The 15,855-nt window shown below is 32.0% G+C and overlaps 1 protein-coding gene across 1 annotated transcript in view; it reads left to right on the forward strand.

Moving 5' to 3' along the window:
* Positions 1 to 15,855, forward strand: part of LOC145277038 (UBX domain-containing protein 6-like) — a 28,253-nt gene that overhangs the window by 8,074 nt on the left and 4,324 nt on the right. Inside the window, exon 2 of the mRNA XM_080128673.1 lies at positions 10,104 to 10,547. Coding sequence (XP_079984799.1) covers positions 10,340 to 10,547 — 208 coding nt within the window. The 5' untranslated portion in view covers positions 10,104 to 10,339. The remainder of the gene's footprint in view (positions 1 to 10,103; positions 10,548 to 15,855) is intronic.

The following is a 15,855-nucleotide window of genomic DNA, read 5'->3' on the forward strand; positions in this document are numbered from 1 at the left end:
AAATAAAAACACTCAGTAAAATCTTTGGTACATATTCAGAATTGCACTTATGGCAGCAATTAAAATAAAATACAAAAATGTCAGTATGATATCCCACCAGTCATGGAAGAAAGATGAAATATTCCAAAAATCATGTAATATGATCAAATAATTTTTGAAAGACATTAACCTAAAATTTAAAACAAAATAATTTATTTTATTTATTTATTTTTTTAATGGTCTATTTGACCGAGTACATCTCTACCATGTGTGAATTGGTACCACACTGATTTGTTCCTTTCTTTTTTTTCACTCCCGACCACATCCGTTCTATGTGGTTTGCGGTGACACTTGTTGGGTTCAAAAAATAATATTCATGGTTGACCCGCAAATGGTTGTATCCCTCAGCATCTTGTCTATTGTAAGCATGCCAGCAATCTGAAAGTATGATTTTGCCTGGCCAAATATATTTCTTAATTATGGGTATTAGGGTTGCAGCATTTCTCCCAGGAACTTTACCAAAAAACACCTTTTCTCAAGTGTTCATAACCCCCAAATACCCACAGTTGCCTTGTCACTCTCCCAACATGATTTGACGCAATATGTTGGAAAGAATTCTGCACTCTCTTTTAACACTCCTAACTAACATTTTCATAAGCTCATAGATATAGAAATTTAATTAGCTGTTTCAACGATATATTTAAACCAGAAAAAAACTGTTCTTGTGTATAGACACAGGTGCTTGGCAATTCATACACTTCCAACATACCCTTCCAGGGATATTCCTTGGGCGAAACGTCATTTCCATGCCACAGGACCATGTTTTGCTTGCAGAAAGCAAATTGTTCATTTAAAGGAAGTCCAGTTTTCGACTTTATTCTCAATAAAAATCATTGTTTATCTACATTTAGAGAATTAAGTTTAATTTTGGAAGATGTGTGTGTGTGTATGTATGTATGTGTGTGTGTATATGTATATATATATATATATATATTTTTTTTTTTTTTTTTTTTTTTCAAGAAAATTTAAATTTATATGGAGAAGGTCAAATTACTGATTATCTCCCCTTTTGCAAAACAAATGGCTGCAACAATAAGTAAGGAAAAAATTTGAATTTCTTGAATTAAAAAAAAAAAAATTACTTGATCAATTTTCATGATTTTTGGAATATACCATCTTCATTCTGTCATAAATGGGGAAAGGAGTGGCTGGTTACTTTTAATGCATCTAAAACCAAACTTCTATCTTTATATCATCAGCGTTCTGATCCCCATCTGGCATCAATTGAAATGAATGGCTCTCGTCTTGGAGAGGCCTCATGTTTTGATAAGCTTCTGGGCTTGACCTTTACTCCTGATCTGAAATGGAACACGTACATCAAATCTGTTGCCAGGGCCGCTGGAAAAATGGTGGGATCCTTCTATCGATCTAGTAGATATCTCACTGCTGATGCAATTCTCTATCTATATAAGAGCCAGGTACGTCCAAGGATGGATACTGTTGCCACATCTGGGCAGGAGCTGCTAGGAAGGACTTGTCCTGCCTTGATAGAGTTCAAAATAGACTTCGTAGCCTTGTAGGAGATGTCCTTTTCTCTTCTCTGCAACCACTATCTCACAGAAGAGATGTTGCGAGTTTGTCTCTGCTTTATCGTTATTTTCATGGCAAGTGCTTGACTGAGCTTCAATCTCTGGTCCCCCCTCACCAAACTTTCACAAGGAACACTTGTCTAGCTGAAGACACTATCAATAATTCCCCCCACACTTTATCTGTGCCTAAACCTAAACGTAGATTCCATGAAAAAAGCTTCTTTCTTAGAACTGCACACCTATGGAACTGTCTTCCGTTCTCCTGCTTTCCAGCTGACTACAATCTGATTGTCTTCAAGTCCAACGTAAACAAGTTCTTGATGAGCCGTTCCACTTAAGTTAACAAATTTACCTAATTTCTATCACTAACAATGTACTATATTGTTCAATTGACTACTGTACACTCTTAACCCTTATTCTCGAGTGGTCTCTGGGCCTTGATAAGTGGTGATGCCTATGTAAAAAAAAAAAAAAAAAAAAAAAAAGTACATGATAAAGGTTTTTCTTTATTTTTGTTTATCGCCATAAGTGCAATTCTGAATGTGCACCAAATCTTTCCCAGTGAAATATAACTGTTTAAAAAGAAAATAGCAAGAAACCTTTATGAAGTACTTAGTTGTGAGGGAACAAAAAAGGGAGATAATTCTTTTTTGACTCTAGTTTAAATCTTTTTCAATGTTTTTTATCACGAAAGTTAATTATCTCCCTTGACTTTCACAATGATACCGACAATGGCTGTGAAAGTTTGTTTGTAGATAAACGTTGAAATTCTACTGACTTTTTCATCACAAGTTAAGTATTTCATAAAGGTTTCATGCTATTTTCTTTTTAACAGCCATATTTCATTAAGGTGTACCATTGAGGAAGGACCTTTTTTAATAAAAAAATATATGAATATGTCAAATTAATTTATATTTTTCAAAAATGCTATAAAATTTCTAATAAAAAAATTTATCAGATTTTTTAGAGTCTCGATTTTTGTTGTTTGTCTGGAATAAGAACAATAATCGAAATATTGAATTTCATATCGAACCAATAGTATCTACTTAATTGTAATGTCGAAATTAGTAAAATATCCAAAAATTACGAAAAGATTAAGAAGAAAATTAATTATTAATGAAAATGGGTATATGTTAATGAAATGGATATATTTGCTGATGATACAATGCTTTATAACACGTATGAGGGAAGAACGTGTGTACATAAATCTAAGACAATAGCAGAATCTTTAGAAAATGACCTCCAGACCATAGTGGAATGGGACCGCAAATGATGGTAACTCTCCTTTAACATTTACAAGATGCCTCTCCAACCATCGATATCCATGATAAATAACACCCTTCCTGAGAATTCTTTCTTCAAACTCCTCAGCCTAACATTCACGGGCAATATGAATGAAACATACATTGAAGACATTGCAAAGGCTGCTGCAAAGAAGTTTGATCTATCGAGCTAGAAGACTACTCCCACCTGAGAGTATCCTGTACCTCTACGAGGCCACCATTTGCCCATGCATGAAGTATTGTTACCACATTTGGGTTGGTGCATCTATCACTAGTCTCTCCCTCTTGGATAGGGTTCAATAAAGAGTTTTCAATCTAATAGGTCCCTCTTTGTCAACTAAGCTCCAGCCCTTGTTCCATTGCCACAGTGTTGCATCTCTGTGCCTGTTTTACAGATATTTTAGTGGAATGTGCTCTTGTGAACTCGTACTTGTGCCTCCTTGATAGACCTGTTTAGCAACAAAATCTCACCTTTTCACTGTTGCTTGTTCGGAATAAGAACTTTCTGGTAATGTCACTACTTAGGGTTTACGGGTGATATGAGAAAAATAAGGCATTAAAAATGTTTCTTATCTAAAACATTATTGCATAAGAAGTCGTTTCATGTAAAAAAAAAAAAAAAAAAAAAAAAGTAAATTTATTTTACCCATCGAAACTCAAGAAATGCACGGTTAAAGTGTGTAAACCTTCAATGAATAAAAAATTACCATGGCTTCCAATTGCTATTCATTGACCAATAAGCAACCCTGACCTTGCAATTAAACAAAAAACAAAAAAAAACAAGATTGAGTCAAACGGAATGAATCAATGGGACTTTGATGAATCTATTTGTATCTTTATGAATTTATGTGGACAAATAAATTTGTCAAAATCTTTGCTGCATCACATGTATTTATTCTACATAAATTATTTTTTATTTTAAATTAAAACTAAATTCTACTTAAATATAAAAGATGTTTAAAAGTTGCTTAAATTATGGTACTTGCACAGTCTAGTCAAAACATTAAAAAATGAAAATATCGAAAAAAGGTTATATTGTACGTATTCGTTGTGGACTGAAGATCTCCGAAAAAAAATTTCATTTAATTTGATCAAGTTTTTTTTATTTTTATTTTTTTTACAGCGGAAAAACACGTTCTTATGAGACCGCATTGAAGTCAGCCATTACGAAATTTGCTGAACACGCCACAGGGAGATAACTACAGTTAAAGCGCCGATACTCCCTCCCCATCTTTAATTCTAGCTTTTCTTCCTAACAGTCAAACCTTTTGCTCGGTATCATAAGAAATTGTTTTTTCGCTGTAAAAAAAAAAACTACTTGATGAAATTAAGTAAAAAAATTTTCCGGAAAACTTTGTTCCATAACGGATACGTGCAATATAACCTTTTTTCGATATTTTCATTTTTTAATGTTTGGACTAAACTGTACAAGTACCTAAATTATTTGTAATTCTAAAGCATAAAAAAAAATTTATTCTACATTAGTAAAAAAAAAAATTAAAAAAAAAAAAAAATATTTTTGATTTTCGTTCTGCATCTCACGTGATGCAGCAAAGGATTTTGCCGAATATATTTGTGCTACTCGCTCTCTCTTCACATGAATTCATAGAGACGAACTAAACAGATTTACCAAAATCCCATTGATTCGTTCCGTTTGACTAAATCTTAGTTTTTGATCACAAGGTCAGGGCTGCTTTTAAGTCAACAAAATGACAACTGTACAGCCATATTGATTTTTTTTTTCTTTTTTTTCTTTATTCATTAAATGTTTGCACACGTTAACCGTGAATTTCTCGAGTTTCGATGGGTAAAATAAATGAACTTTTTAAACAAAATGACTTGTGTAATAATGTTTAAGATAAACATTTTGAATGCCTTCTTTTTCTCTTATCACCCGCAAACCCTATCTAGCGACATTACCAAACTTTCTACTCTAATAGTGTCTTCTCCCAGATAGCTAGACTTTGAAATTCCCTTCCTGCTTCCCTGACTGTACTGATATGCAGAAGTTCAAATGTAATGTAAACTAATATTGTTAATCTTTCCTAATAGTAGCCGCCTACGTCCAAGTGGCGATATGCCTTGTTTGGTGGTGAATAAAAAGAAAAAAAATTCTTTTTGAAAAAAATTACAAGTTATGCTTAAATAATAAACAATTCCAAACTACAAGGTAATTCTCTCATTTAAAAAAAAAAATCGATGGATTGTGAAATACATGTTTTATGTAATAATGCAGTAATGTTATTGTGACATGCCAATTAAATAGATTACATTGGTTTTTAGACTAAACATAAAAAAAAAAAAATTAATTTCAACAAAAACCTTTTAGTTGAAATTCAATTTTTTGATTTTCGTTCTTATTCTGTTTTTCAAATCTGGCTGTGCAATAATAAAAAGAACGTCCCATGTTTGATTGTTGGTTCATAATTAAATTCATTTTGATATCATTTTTATTTTTTATTTTTATTTTTATTTCATGGAGGTAGCATGCTCTTGTTCCATCAACCATGATTGGATAGAGGTCCTAAGCAATTGTACTTTTTGGTCGCCTACGGTGAGAATTAAACCATCAATCTTCAGGTGAATATTACTTTCACAATTGATTTTCCCAAATACTCTAACCACTGCGCCACGGGGTCCTTATGGACAGTTGGAATACACATTTTGGGAGCCTATTTGTTTCTAGTTGTGAATGTCAGTAATTATTATTACTGTGTGTGTGTGTTTGTGTGTGTGTGTTTACTTATTACTGTATATATTATCTATTATTTATAATTGACGGTTTCCATATTGCGTTAAACTTTATACTAAGTCTATTTAGTAATTGATTACTAAAGTAGACCTAGTATAGAATTTAACATGATATGGGAACTGTTAATTATAAATAATAGATTATACATACAGTAATAAGTGAACAATAAATATAATAATTAGTAATATTCACAACTAGAAATAAAATGGGTTTAAGGCTCCTAAAATTCATGCTAGAGTTCTTGGGAAAATCAATTGTAAAAGTGGCTTTCTCCTGAAAGTTCAATTCTCAGTGTAGGCGAAAAATACCATTGCAAATTGCTTAGGCCCTCTATCTAATCATGACTAACGAAACAAGAGCATACTACCCCTCTGAAGTAACTAAAGGATTTTTACCAAATTTTTCATTTTTAAACATTTAATTTTGATATACTTGATGAGTTTGTTGGCAGATTCGTACGTTTTATTTATATATATATATATATATATATATATATATACTTCAGAATAGTTTTTTTTAACAATCAGTTGGTATGGAAACCTGTGATTATAAGGTTTACAAAATATTACTTGCAGTAATATAAGTTAAACCATCTAAATAAGAATTGCTCGATATGCAAGATAGAGCAAATAAATTAAATTGTGATTCAATGAATTTCAAAAAACCCTTATTGAAATGAAGTGGTTGAGTTTCATATCAATGATTTTTATTTTTCCATGTCTCACTGACTTTAGCAAATAGGGTACATACCTTTATAAATATTTGCTAATATTTTCTCTCCTCTGATGAGATGGTAGACATCGAAACCCTATAGATTAAGGAGATTAATATACTAAAGTATTCTTTGTCTTGCTTAGAATAATAAAAATCTTTGATATGAAACTCAACCATTTCATTTCAATAATAAGGGTTTTTTGAAATTCATTGAATCATAATTTTTATATATATATATATATATATATATATATATATATAATTTAAAAAAAATATTAACCTTTCATGTATTAAAACAATTTGGTGTTTTTTTAGGGTAGTCAACAGATCGAAATTAAAAAAAAAAAATGTCGTTTTAAGCAAAAACAATTTCATGTACTTGATTGTCATGTCGAAAATAGTAATATATCCAAAAATTATGAAAATCTAGCAATTAGAACTGCTATTGTGTTTTTAGTAAAATAGTCTATCGTTATAGGCTAAAATGTTAGTTGCTATTTAAAATGTAATCTAAAATATGCATTCTGAGTTATGTCCCCTGTGTCTAAACTCTTCACTGTCTACTTTAAAACATCTCAGAAAGATGCAATTTATCTAATTTTCCATAAAAATTACTTTTAATTATAAATAACTTTCTACTTGATGAATTTTCGTAATTTTTGGATATATGACTATTTTCGACATGACAAATTGAGTAGATATATTGTTTTTGATATTTTAAAAATTTGATCTGTCAACTCTATCTCAACAAAAGCAACAATTCTTTTTTGAACATGCTGCAGAAGTTGACTTATTCTCTCTAGACTTCAACCCACCAAGACTAAAAACCCTGACCTCTCCAATCCAAAATCAACTGACCCCCTCCCCAAAACACAAATTAACACCCAAAATGTTCTCATTTTAAATAAATACAAATTTTTCCAACCTTTTTTTTTTTTTTTTAATAAAATGTTAACAGTGTACATTGATTTTCATGATGTATTTCCTAGATATTTTTTAATGGAAAATATTTAAATTAAAATAAAAGGAATGTCTGAGATTTTTATCCGCGAGCCTCCAAAATCAACAGAGATTAGAGCATTCCTGTAATGACCTGGTCCCTGTTGATTGCACCGCCCCCTTAAGTAAACACTCATCAAATCTCCACACTAACGTAATGTACTTGTAATAACCCTTATCCCTGAGTGGCTTCCGGGCCTTGATAAGTGGTGATCACTGTGTAAAATAAAAAAAAAAAAAAAAAAAAAGTTTAATGTTGGTTCTGTGCATTTTTAGGAGGTTTACCTTTTCAGGCTTTGCCTTCTCTCTTTGAGAAAGGGTTAGTTTATTGCTAATCGCCTGATTCTCCCTTATGGGGGAATGCCAACGGGGCTGCCCAAGCACTCTTTACGTAGGTCCGAGTATCTCTTGGAGGCGCTGACTTCTTAATCCCATTTTCTGACTCTAGTGTCACAGTGGGAAAGAAGTAAATACCCTTTAAAACATCTAGATTGTTTTTTTTTTTTGTTTTTTTTTCAAATTGTCATTATTTAAAAAATAAAAAAAATCTGTTATATATATATATATATATATATATATATATATATATATATATATCCATCCGCCCCCCCCCCCACCATGGCTGCCAATATTCATTTATTAAAATCTGGTAATGAGTTACACCAGACAAAAGGTGAGAATACAAAATTAAACTAGAATTTCTGAAAAGGAAAACGAGACATTTACATTGTTGTATTGTATCTAAAAATAAGTTTTTATTAAAGTAATCATTGTTTTCTAGTGTTATTTTTAATTGATTTTTTAGTCATGAGGGCAGTTTGTTTTTGTAAATTGTTGCATTTCATGCAAATATGCTTTCCCTAGTGTTTTAAATATTTACATTGTACCGTCTGCATAAAACAATGATAATGTTGTTTCTGATTGAAAGATGACCCATTGCTTGAATTTCATTAAACCAAGGCATGTAAGTTGCAACAAATCACACTGAAACAAATTTAAAACAAAATAAACAAACTGTCGGCGTTACTGCAAAAAGAATGTAAAAATAGCATTAGAAACTGTAAAATAAACACTAAAAAAAAAATGAAAAAAAAAGAGCAATAGTTTACAAAAACAAAACAATGCAACAATGTAAACAAATCGGAGTAAATGTTACTATTGGCGACATAAATTATTTTAAAGGAAATACAGTTGTGAAATTAGTCATGTTTACACACAGGTTCTCATTAGATTACCAAAGGTAAGCTATGCCCAGCCTGATCAGTATCATATGGGGGGACCATTTGGGAATACCAAGCCTTGTATGTAGTAGGATGTCAACACACCTCCCTGCAAGAACTGCAAAAACCTAACATGACAGGGATATGCAAACGACTGGGTATCACTTGTGAATTTGATATTCCTATGAAACTTCTTCCTTCCAAGGGAGCTAGTTCAACGCACTTAAGGTGAGTGTCACTTCAGTACAGTATGCAGTACAGTACCTATTCATTTCTGATGAATTTTAAATAGCATGAATTTGAAAGAAATGTATATGTTTAATAGAAGGTGGAGCATATTAATATTGGTTGTAAGTAAAGTTATAAGGGGGGTCAGACATTTTGTGTATTCGCAGAAAGTAAGATACTAAATCGGACCCCACAAGAAACAGGGCCATACACTTGTTTTCTGCATTTTAAATTTAAATTCAGGCCATTAAATTAAAAGTTGGCCTTTGATATGACACTGGCATATGTAAAAATGGAAGTCTTTTTGTTTAGCAAAATGAGCTATTTTACTCCTCAAATCATGCTGGATGCATATGAAGGATGCTACAGAGTATCATATTGGAAAGGTATTACTCCTCTGCATTAACCCTTGAACCCATGCACGTGTGAAAGACTGATCTAAATACTCTTGATTAAAGCAAGTGTTCCATTGATTATATCCTTTAAAAGAACAAAGTATATTATTTTGAAATGGCAAGCTGCAAACCAGCTTTAATAATTTTATAAATTCAAAACAAATGTGTTCATGCAAGCATAGGAAGAATTACATCAGGTTTTTTTTTTTTTATGTATTAAAATCTGTCCTAAATTTGTAATACATGGGTTCATTTTCTTTCTCTTCAATCAGTTTTGTTACAAACGTGTAATAATAGTAATAGCCTCCATATGCACGTTTTAAATTAAGTTGAATATTGAATACCTATCTGATAAAGGAAAATGTTCCCGAAATATATCGTATATAGAACTTACATTAGACCACACTGATGCGAGTAAGAAAGTAATATAATTTTATAAAAATATAGAAAACATACACAGATAAAAACTGCTCCATTCGATCTTGTTAAACTGAAGGGTGCATGCACATAAAATTATTGTAGCAAGAGTTTCACAATCTCTAACTGCACCTCTTCTGAGTCAACACTTTTAATTGTAGTTGGAAGTGTATATAAACTCAGGATGACAGGAAATAATCCCAAGATAAGCAGAGAGCACATATAGCATCTAGCATTCCCAAATAGTCACCCATTTGATACTGGCCAGACTCATTGTTTCTTAACTTTGGTGATATTGCGAGAACTGGTGTATCAACATGTTTCTGCCGTATGCACAGATATTGTATTAATGAAGGGTGAATCTGTAAAACTCATTCCATCATATTCTCTCATTTGTTTCAATTTGTGTCTATCTTTTGCACCACTACTTTGCATTGCCTTTTATAAATGATGTTTATATATACACACAATGCTTCAAGCAAACTATACTAACATCTTTAAAAGGATTTTTTTTCTCTCCTTTTCAGGTATTGAACAAGCACAACAAACTCCGCAAGAAACGCAACAACAGGTTAGCTATGATGCGAATCCAGTTAAGTCATCCACCAAAAACGAGGCTAAAACTGATTAAAATCTTCTAACTTCAATAATTTATTTATTTTTAAGAACAGCGAGTTGTGCTTTTCTTTCTTGCATACACACACGCACACATATCCTCTGACTGCAAGCAGTTGTTCACTGTTTCTTTCTAAAATAATTAACAATGTTTCCCAAAAAGTTTTTTAATAAAATCAAATTGGATCATTTCTTTAAAAAAGTTGGTCCTGGTCATCGATTAGATGAGGAAAGTTCCAACCAACCTTCTTCATCTCGAAGATCTGAAGCGGCCGGACCATCTTCAAGGACAGAATCAGAAGAGGCCCGAAGAGCAGCTGATGCGGCCATTGCCAGATCCCAACAGAATAAGAAAGGTAAATGGATTGACTTCTACTTTGGGATTTTTTGAGGTAGTACCTCACCTACTTTTCTGCAATGAACAAATATAATTTTTTCTTGCTTTATACGTTGCATAATATACACTTTTTAAGTTAGAATACTTATTAATTTAAAATTTAAAATCTGAGAAAGAGTTATTCAGTTTTGTTGGGTTTTTTCTTTTTTTTTTTTTTTTTTCCCCCTCAAAAGTAAAAAGCTACCCTTGTTTTATCAAGGTTGTGCTAGAACTCTCTAGTGTTTAGAAGCATCTTGGAATGAAATGAAAAATGTAGAATAAACAGACAAACTGTTTTTAAAAAGAAAAGATTTTTTTTTTTCATCTAAGCATGTTTAAAAACAGTTTGCCTGTTTATTCCATATTTTTCCAAGATGCTTCCATGAGCCGACACATTTCCAACTTCCCATTTTTTCGGCACTATACTTTTTAAAATAAAAAATATTGAACTTATTGGATCAACAAAACTAATTTAGCAATTATGGGCAAGTGCATATACGGACTAATATGTGACCCAACTGGTACAATTTTAATTAAATTAAGGAATAATTAAAAGAAATTGGGGGTCAGCACATTATTTTGGAGAGGAGGGAGGCAATAAACTCTCACCAATTTTCATTAAACTAACAATTTAATCAAGCAAAAGCAATATGTAGTAACAGCAATACTTATCAAGGAGTTAAATAGTTTAAGAAAAAACTCTCCAGCCAAACAACTATCATTGTCATTAATGCCAAGAAATTTGGACCAAACACCAAAGCACACCACTCAAAAACATCAGTTTGTATATCATATATGAAGGGCTTGTGAGAAAAATACAAAAGAATATCTAATCCATATGACATCAGGATGCAGGAAAGACAACTCTCCAAAAGAATATTGTGCGAGTCAAGCCCCAATAATAAAAAAAAAAACTGAGTTTCCATGTAAATGTGTAAAAAAAAAAAAAAAAAAAAAAAAAGTGAGACATGTCATCCATTAAAAGTAAGGTTTGAAGAACATTGGAAAGCTGTAATACATGGAGATTTTGAAAAGTCACGTATGGCTGACCATATATGGAGGAAAAAAGGAAACCATCTACCTTTATGGGACTAAGTAAAAATTATAGACAGAACGATGGAGAGTAAGATTACTTAAAGAAGCAACACATGTTGGGTAACGATCACTTACAAAACAAACCTAGTATACAATTTAATACAATATTGGAACCATTTAGAAATATAAAAGCGAAAATGTATGTATGTGTGTTCGTTTTTTTCTCTATGTCTACAAAAGGCTTTTTTCAGAGAAGCGGTCGGTCGCCTAACGACTTTTTAAAACTTTATATCACATGTAACTCGTAATATCTCTGAGTTAACAACGGAGCTCACCTGTCTATTTAATTTGCTCAACTTCGGGAAGATAAATATTCAACAGTTTTCGCTCGCCGCATGTAGGTTAGGCTTTTTCCTATAATGTTTCCCTATACCCTCAACGTCTTGGAGGGAAAAAAAATAAAAAAAGCATTCCCGCACTAAATGAAATGCTACCCCACAGTCAAAAGTTGACCTCATTAAGTCATTAAAACGTGCACCTGCTAATTTAAGTAATTAAATAAATTCAAACGTGTTTCCGTTAGCATCTCGCGGTGGCGCAATGATTAACGTTGCACGTTTTTTTTTTTTTTTCATACTTTAATTTACAACTTTGCCTCAAGGGTTCGGGTTCGATCCTCATACTTACCTACCAAAACATTTTTTTTTATTTTAACCCCCCCCCCCTCAGAGTTTTGATTTACCCAAAACCACACACACCTCCAAACTCCCGGGCAACGCCGGGTACCCCTCGCTAGTCTATATATATAAAAGCAAAACTGTGTATGTATGTTCGCTTTTTGTGTATGTCCAAGAAAGACTTTTTTCCAAGAAGCGCTCAGTCAGCTCACAACTTAAAACTTTTTATATCACATATAAATCATAATATCTCCGAGTTAACAATGGAGGTTGTCTGTCTATTTAATTTGCTCGACTTCGGGAAGATAAATATTCAACAGTTTTCGCTCGCTGCATGTGGATTAGGCTTTTTCTTATAATAAAAACGACACTAATTCTGGCGGTATTTTCCGTCTATCGGCGGAAATGTCCGAAAGCAATCAGCTTTGATCAATGTGGAAATATTTTCCTTATATCAGACAATTGCTCTTCAATTTGGACAAGGGGAGCAGCCCCCCCCCCCAACATCTTGGGGAAAATAAAAATAAAAGCATTCCCGCAGTAAATGAAATACTATCCCGCAGTCAAAGTTGACCTCATTAAGTCATTAAAACATGCACCTGCCAAATCCAAGTAATTAAATAAATTTAAACGCGTTTCTGTTAGTATCTCGTGGTAGCCCAATTGTTAACGTAGCACGTTTTTTTTTTTTTCACACTTTAATTTCCAACTTCACCTCAAGGGTTCGGGTTTGATCTTCATACTCACCTACCAAAACTTTTTTTTTTTATTTTACTCCCCCCTCCCGGAGTTTTGATTTACCCAAAACTACACACACCTCCAAACACCCGGGCAACGCCGGGTACCCCCCGCTAGTTAATTATAAACACTAGTTATAGTCACAATTTTATATATATATATATATATATATATATATATTTATATATATATTGCGTGGAAAAATGCGAGCATGAAATTTAATATGGTTAAGATTAAGCTTAGAAAAGTAAAAGGACTAGTTAAAACTGAAAAAGATAAGATATTTTAATAAAAAAAATATAAATTTCTAACTTAAAATATTGCAGCATTAAAGAATTTTTAAAAAATTCAACTTAACATTATATATAAATTCTTAATGCTGCAATATTTGAAGTTATAAATTTATTATATTTTTTTTACTAGAATATTGTTTTTTTTTTGTTTTTTTTTTCCGGTTTTACTAACTAATCCTTTTACTTTGATAAGCTTAATCTTAACGATATTTTTCATGCTCGCATGTAGTCCATTATTTTTCCAGGCTTTGCTTTGAAATATTTTCTTTTTTGTGTTCAATATCATATCAACAATCTATAAAAATCCATAATTCCCAACTTCTTAAATTGACTAAAAAAAATATCAAATAAGACATAATTAAGTAAATAAACAGAAAGAAGGGACAAAAAAAAGAGAGAAACAGAATTAATGGGCGACATTGTAAGTGAAATATTATTAGCCCTAACACCACAAAGAGCATCACTTTTGTTAACTCTCTCTATATAACCCAGTAAGATCCCATGCGAGTGACGTTCTCGCTATGATTTATGAAGTTGTTGACAAAAAAGTTGCTGTGGTAACCAACAGCCAATCAAAAGAAACTATCTCTTATGTTCCTTACTAATTCTGAGAACTTTTGAACACCGGTAATTTTATAACTTGTTTTAATGAACGAAAATTGAACATTTTTATATCAAAATAGCTAATAAGGTAACCTATGAACTGTAAAAATTTTGTCGCAAAATGAGTGAGCAATGAAGCTTTAAAGCAGTTCTAAATGAATAAAACTAAAACTTAACCATATATTCAAACACAGTAAAAAATTTTATTCAAAAGCAAGAAATTTGCATAATTTAATTCCCCTCAAAAATTGATGGTATGTCTCGAATGTTGAGCATTTTTTTTTTTTTTTTTTTCAATATAGAATTAAACTGTAAAACTTAATATATTAAGTAGTAAGATCGTACATCTAAAAACAAGAATAGCTTTCATACTACAATTGTCTGCAAGGACCTGTGGCATAGCGGATAAGGTACTTAGTAAAATTCAGTTTTAAGTGGCCCTCTTCTGGATAGTGAAAGCTCAAGAATACAGTTGCTTATGAGTCCTATTCAGTGATTGCTGACAAGACAAAAAACATGCTACCATTGTGGTATAAAGGACTGAAATTTTATGCAGATTTAAGAGTTTGACTGAAAGATTCTCAAATTCAACACAATACACCTGAAGAAGGTTGGAGGTTACATAAATCAAAATGTTATGAAAATAACAAATAAGATGAGAACAGTAGTCCAATTAATCTAAATAATATGAGTCTCCAAAAATTCAGAAACATAAAGATGTTTTTTAAGTTTTTCTTTGTTGAAAATACATTTTTTTTCTGGCGCAATAAAAAATTATATATTAAGATGCATGAAAAAGACAAAAGAAATCAAATTAAACGCAGGAAGAAATCATCAAAGACGACTGATTTACTAGTTTTGTTTGGACTTTTTCTGAAGACATTTTTTGATTCGAATGGAATCAGTAAATCTCTTGGTTTTGATTTTTTTTTTTTTTTTTTTTTTTTTCTCTTGTGTTTAATTTGTTTTTCCTTTTTTACCATTTCACACACACACACACACACGTGTGGATGTATGTATCTCTGAAAACCCAATTAGGGAATTGCCACATTAATGAGAGGAAAAAGAGAAAATACCAATCCTTGAATCAGCATAATCTACCTGCTGACCCGTGTTTCTCTTAGTGTCTTGCGGTATCCATTTTTGAGGCTGCACCTTTGATTCATTGGGGGAATGAGTAGAAGAGAAACCAACATCTGTGATATAATCACTTCTCAGCTGATAGGAGAGAGAAATAAAAAACATGCCATAGTCTGTTTTCCAATGTACACCCTCCTTTTTTTCACTAGAGAAAATGATATGTGATGGATTTATCTTGATGGTAACATTGTAATTTGCAAAGACAAGCTTGTAGACTTTTTGATGTCTTCTGGGATGACTTCCAAATTTGAGCGACCTGAGCATTCGACATCATTTATGTCTGTGTTTAAAAATAAGCATACCACCTGTCAACTGTTATTTCCGATAGAGCAAAGTCCGAATAATACTTGCCATTACTTTGCTTGAACATTATTTATTTACATCAAAAAATCATGCTTGATCAACAGATTTCGTCATCGTTTTTAAAAATTTACAACAGTAGCTTCAGTTAAATAACTGTAATCTGTAAACTAATAATTTGGGCTCAAATTTTGATATGCCATTTAAAGGTTAGTAGTTTATAAAAATTTTCATATTCGGTTTAGCATCCATTTCACATGTTGGCATGCCTTGGACAGTTTTAAAAAATTGATTTCCAAATTAATCTATCTCTGACCATGTCTTTATTTATCCCTCTTTCTATCAAGTCCGTTTTTATCATTTTCTCACATATTTCCTTGGTCTTCCTCTGAACTAAACCTGCTACCTCAACTGTTCTACATCTACTAACCCAAGAACTCTCATCAATTCTTTCATTGTGACCATGCCATCAAAGTCTCCTGGTTTGCACACATATCCCTAC

The sequence above is a fragment of the Euprymna scolopes genome, chromosome 1, assembly GCF_053919585.1.
Source record: "Euprymna scolopes isolate OS-2025 chromosome 1, ASM5391958v1, whole genome shotgun sequence".
NCBI lineage: Eukaryota > Metazoa > Mollusca > Cephalopoda > Sepiida > Sepiolidae > Euprymna > Euprymna scolopes.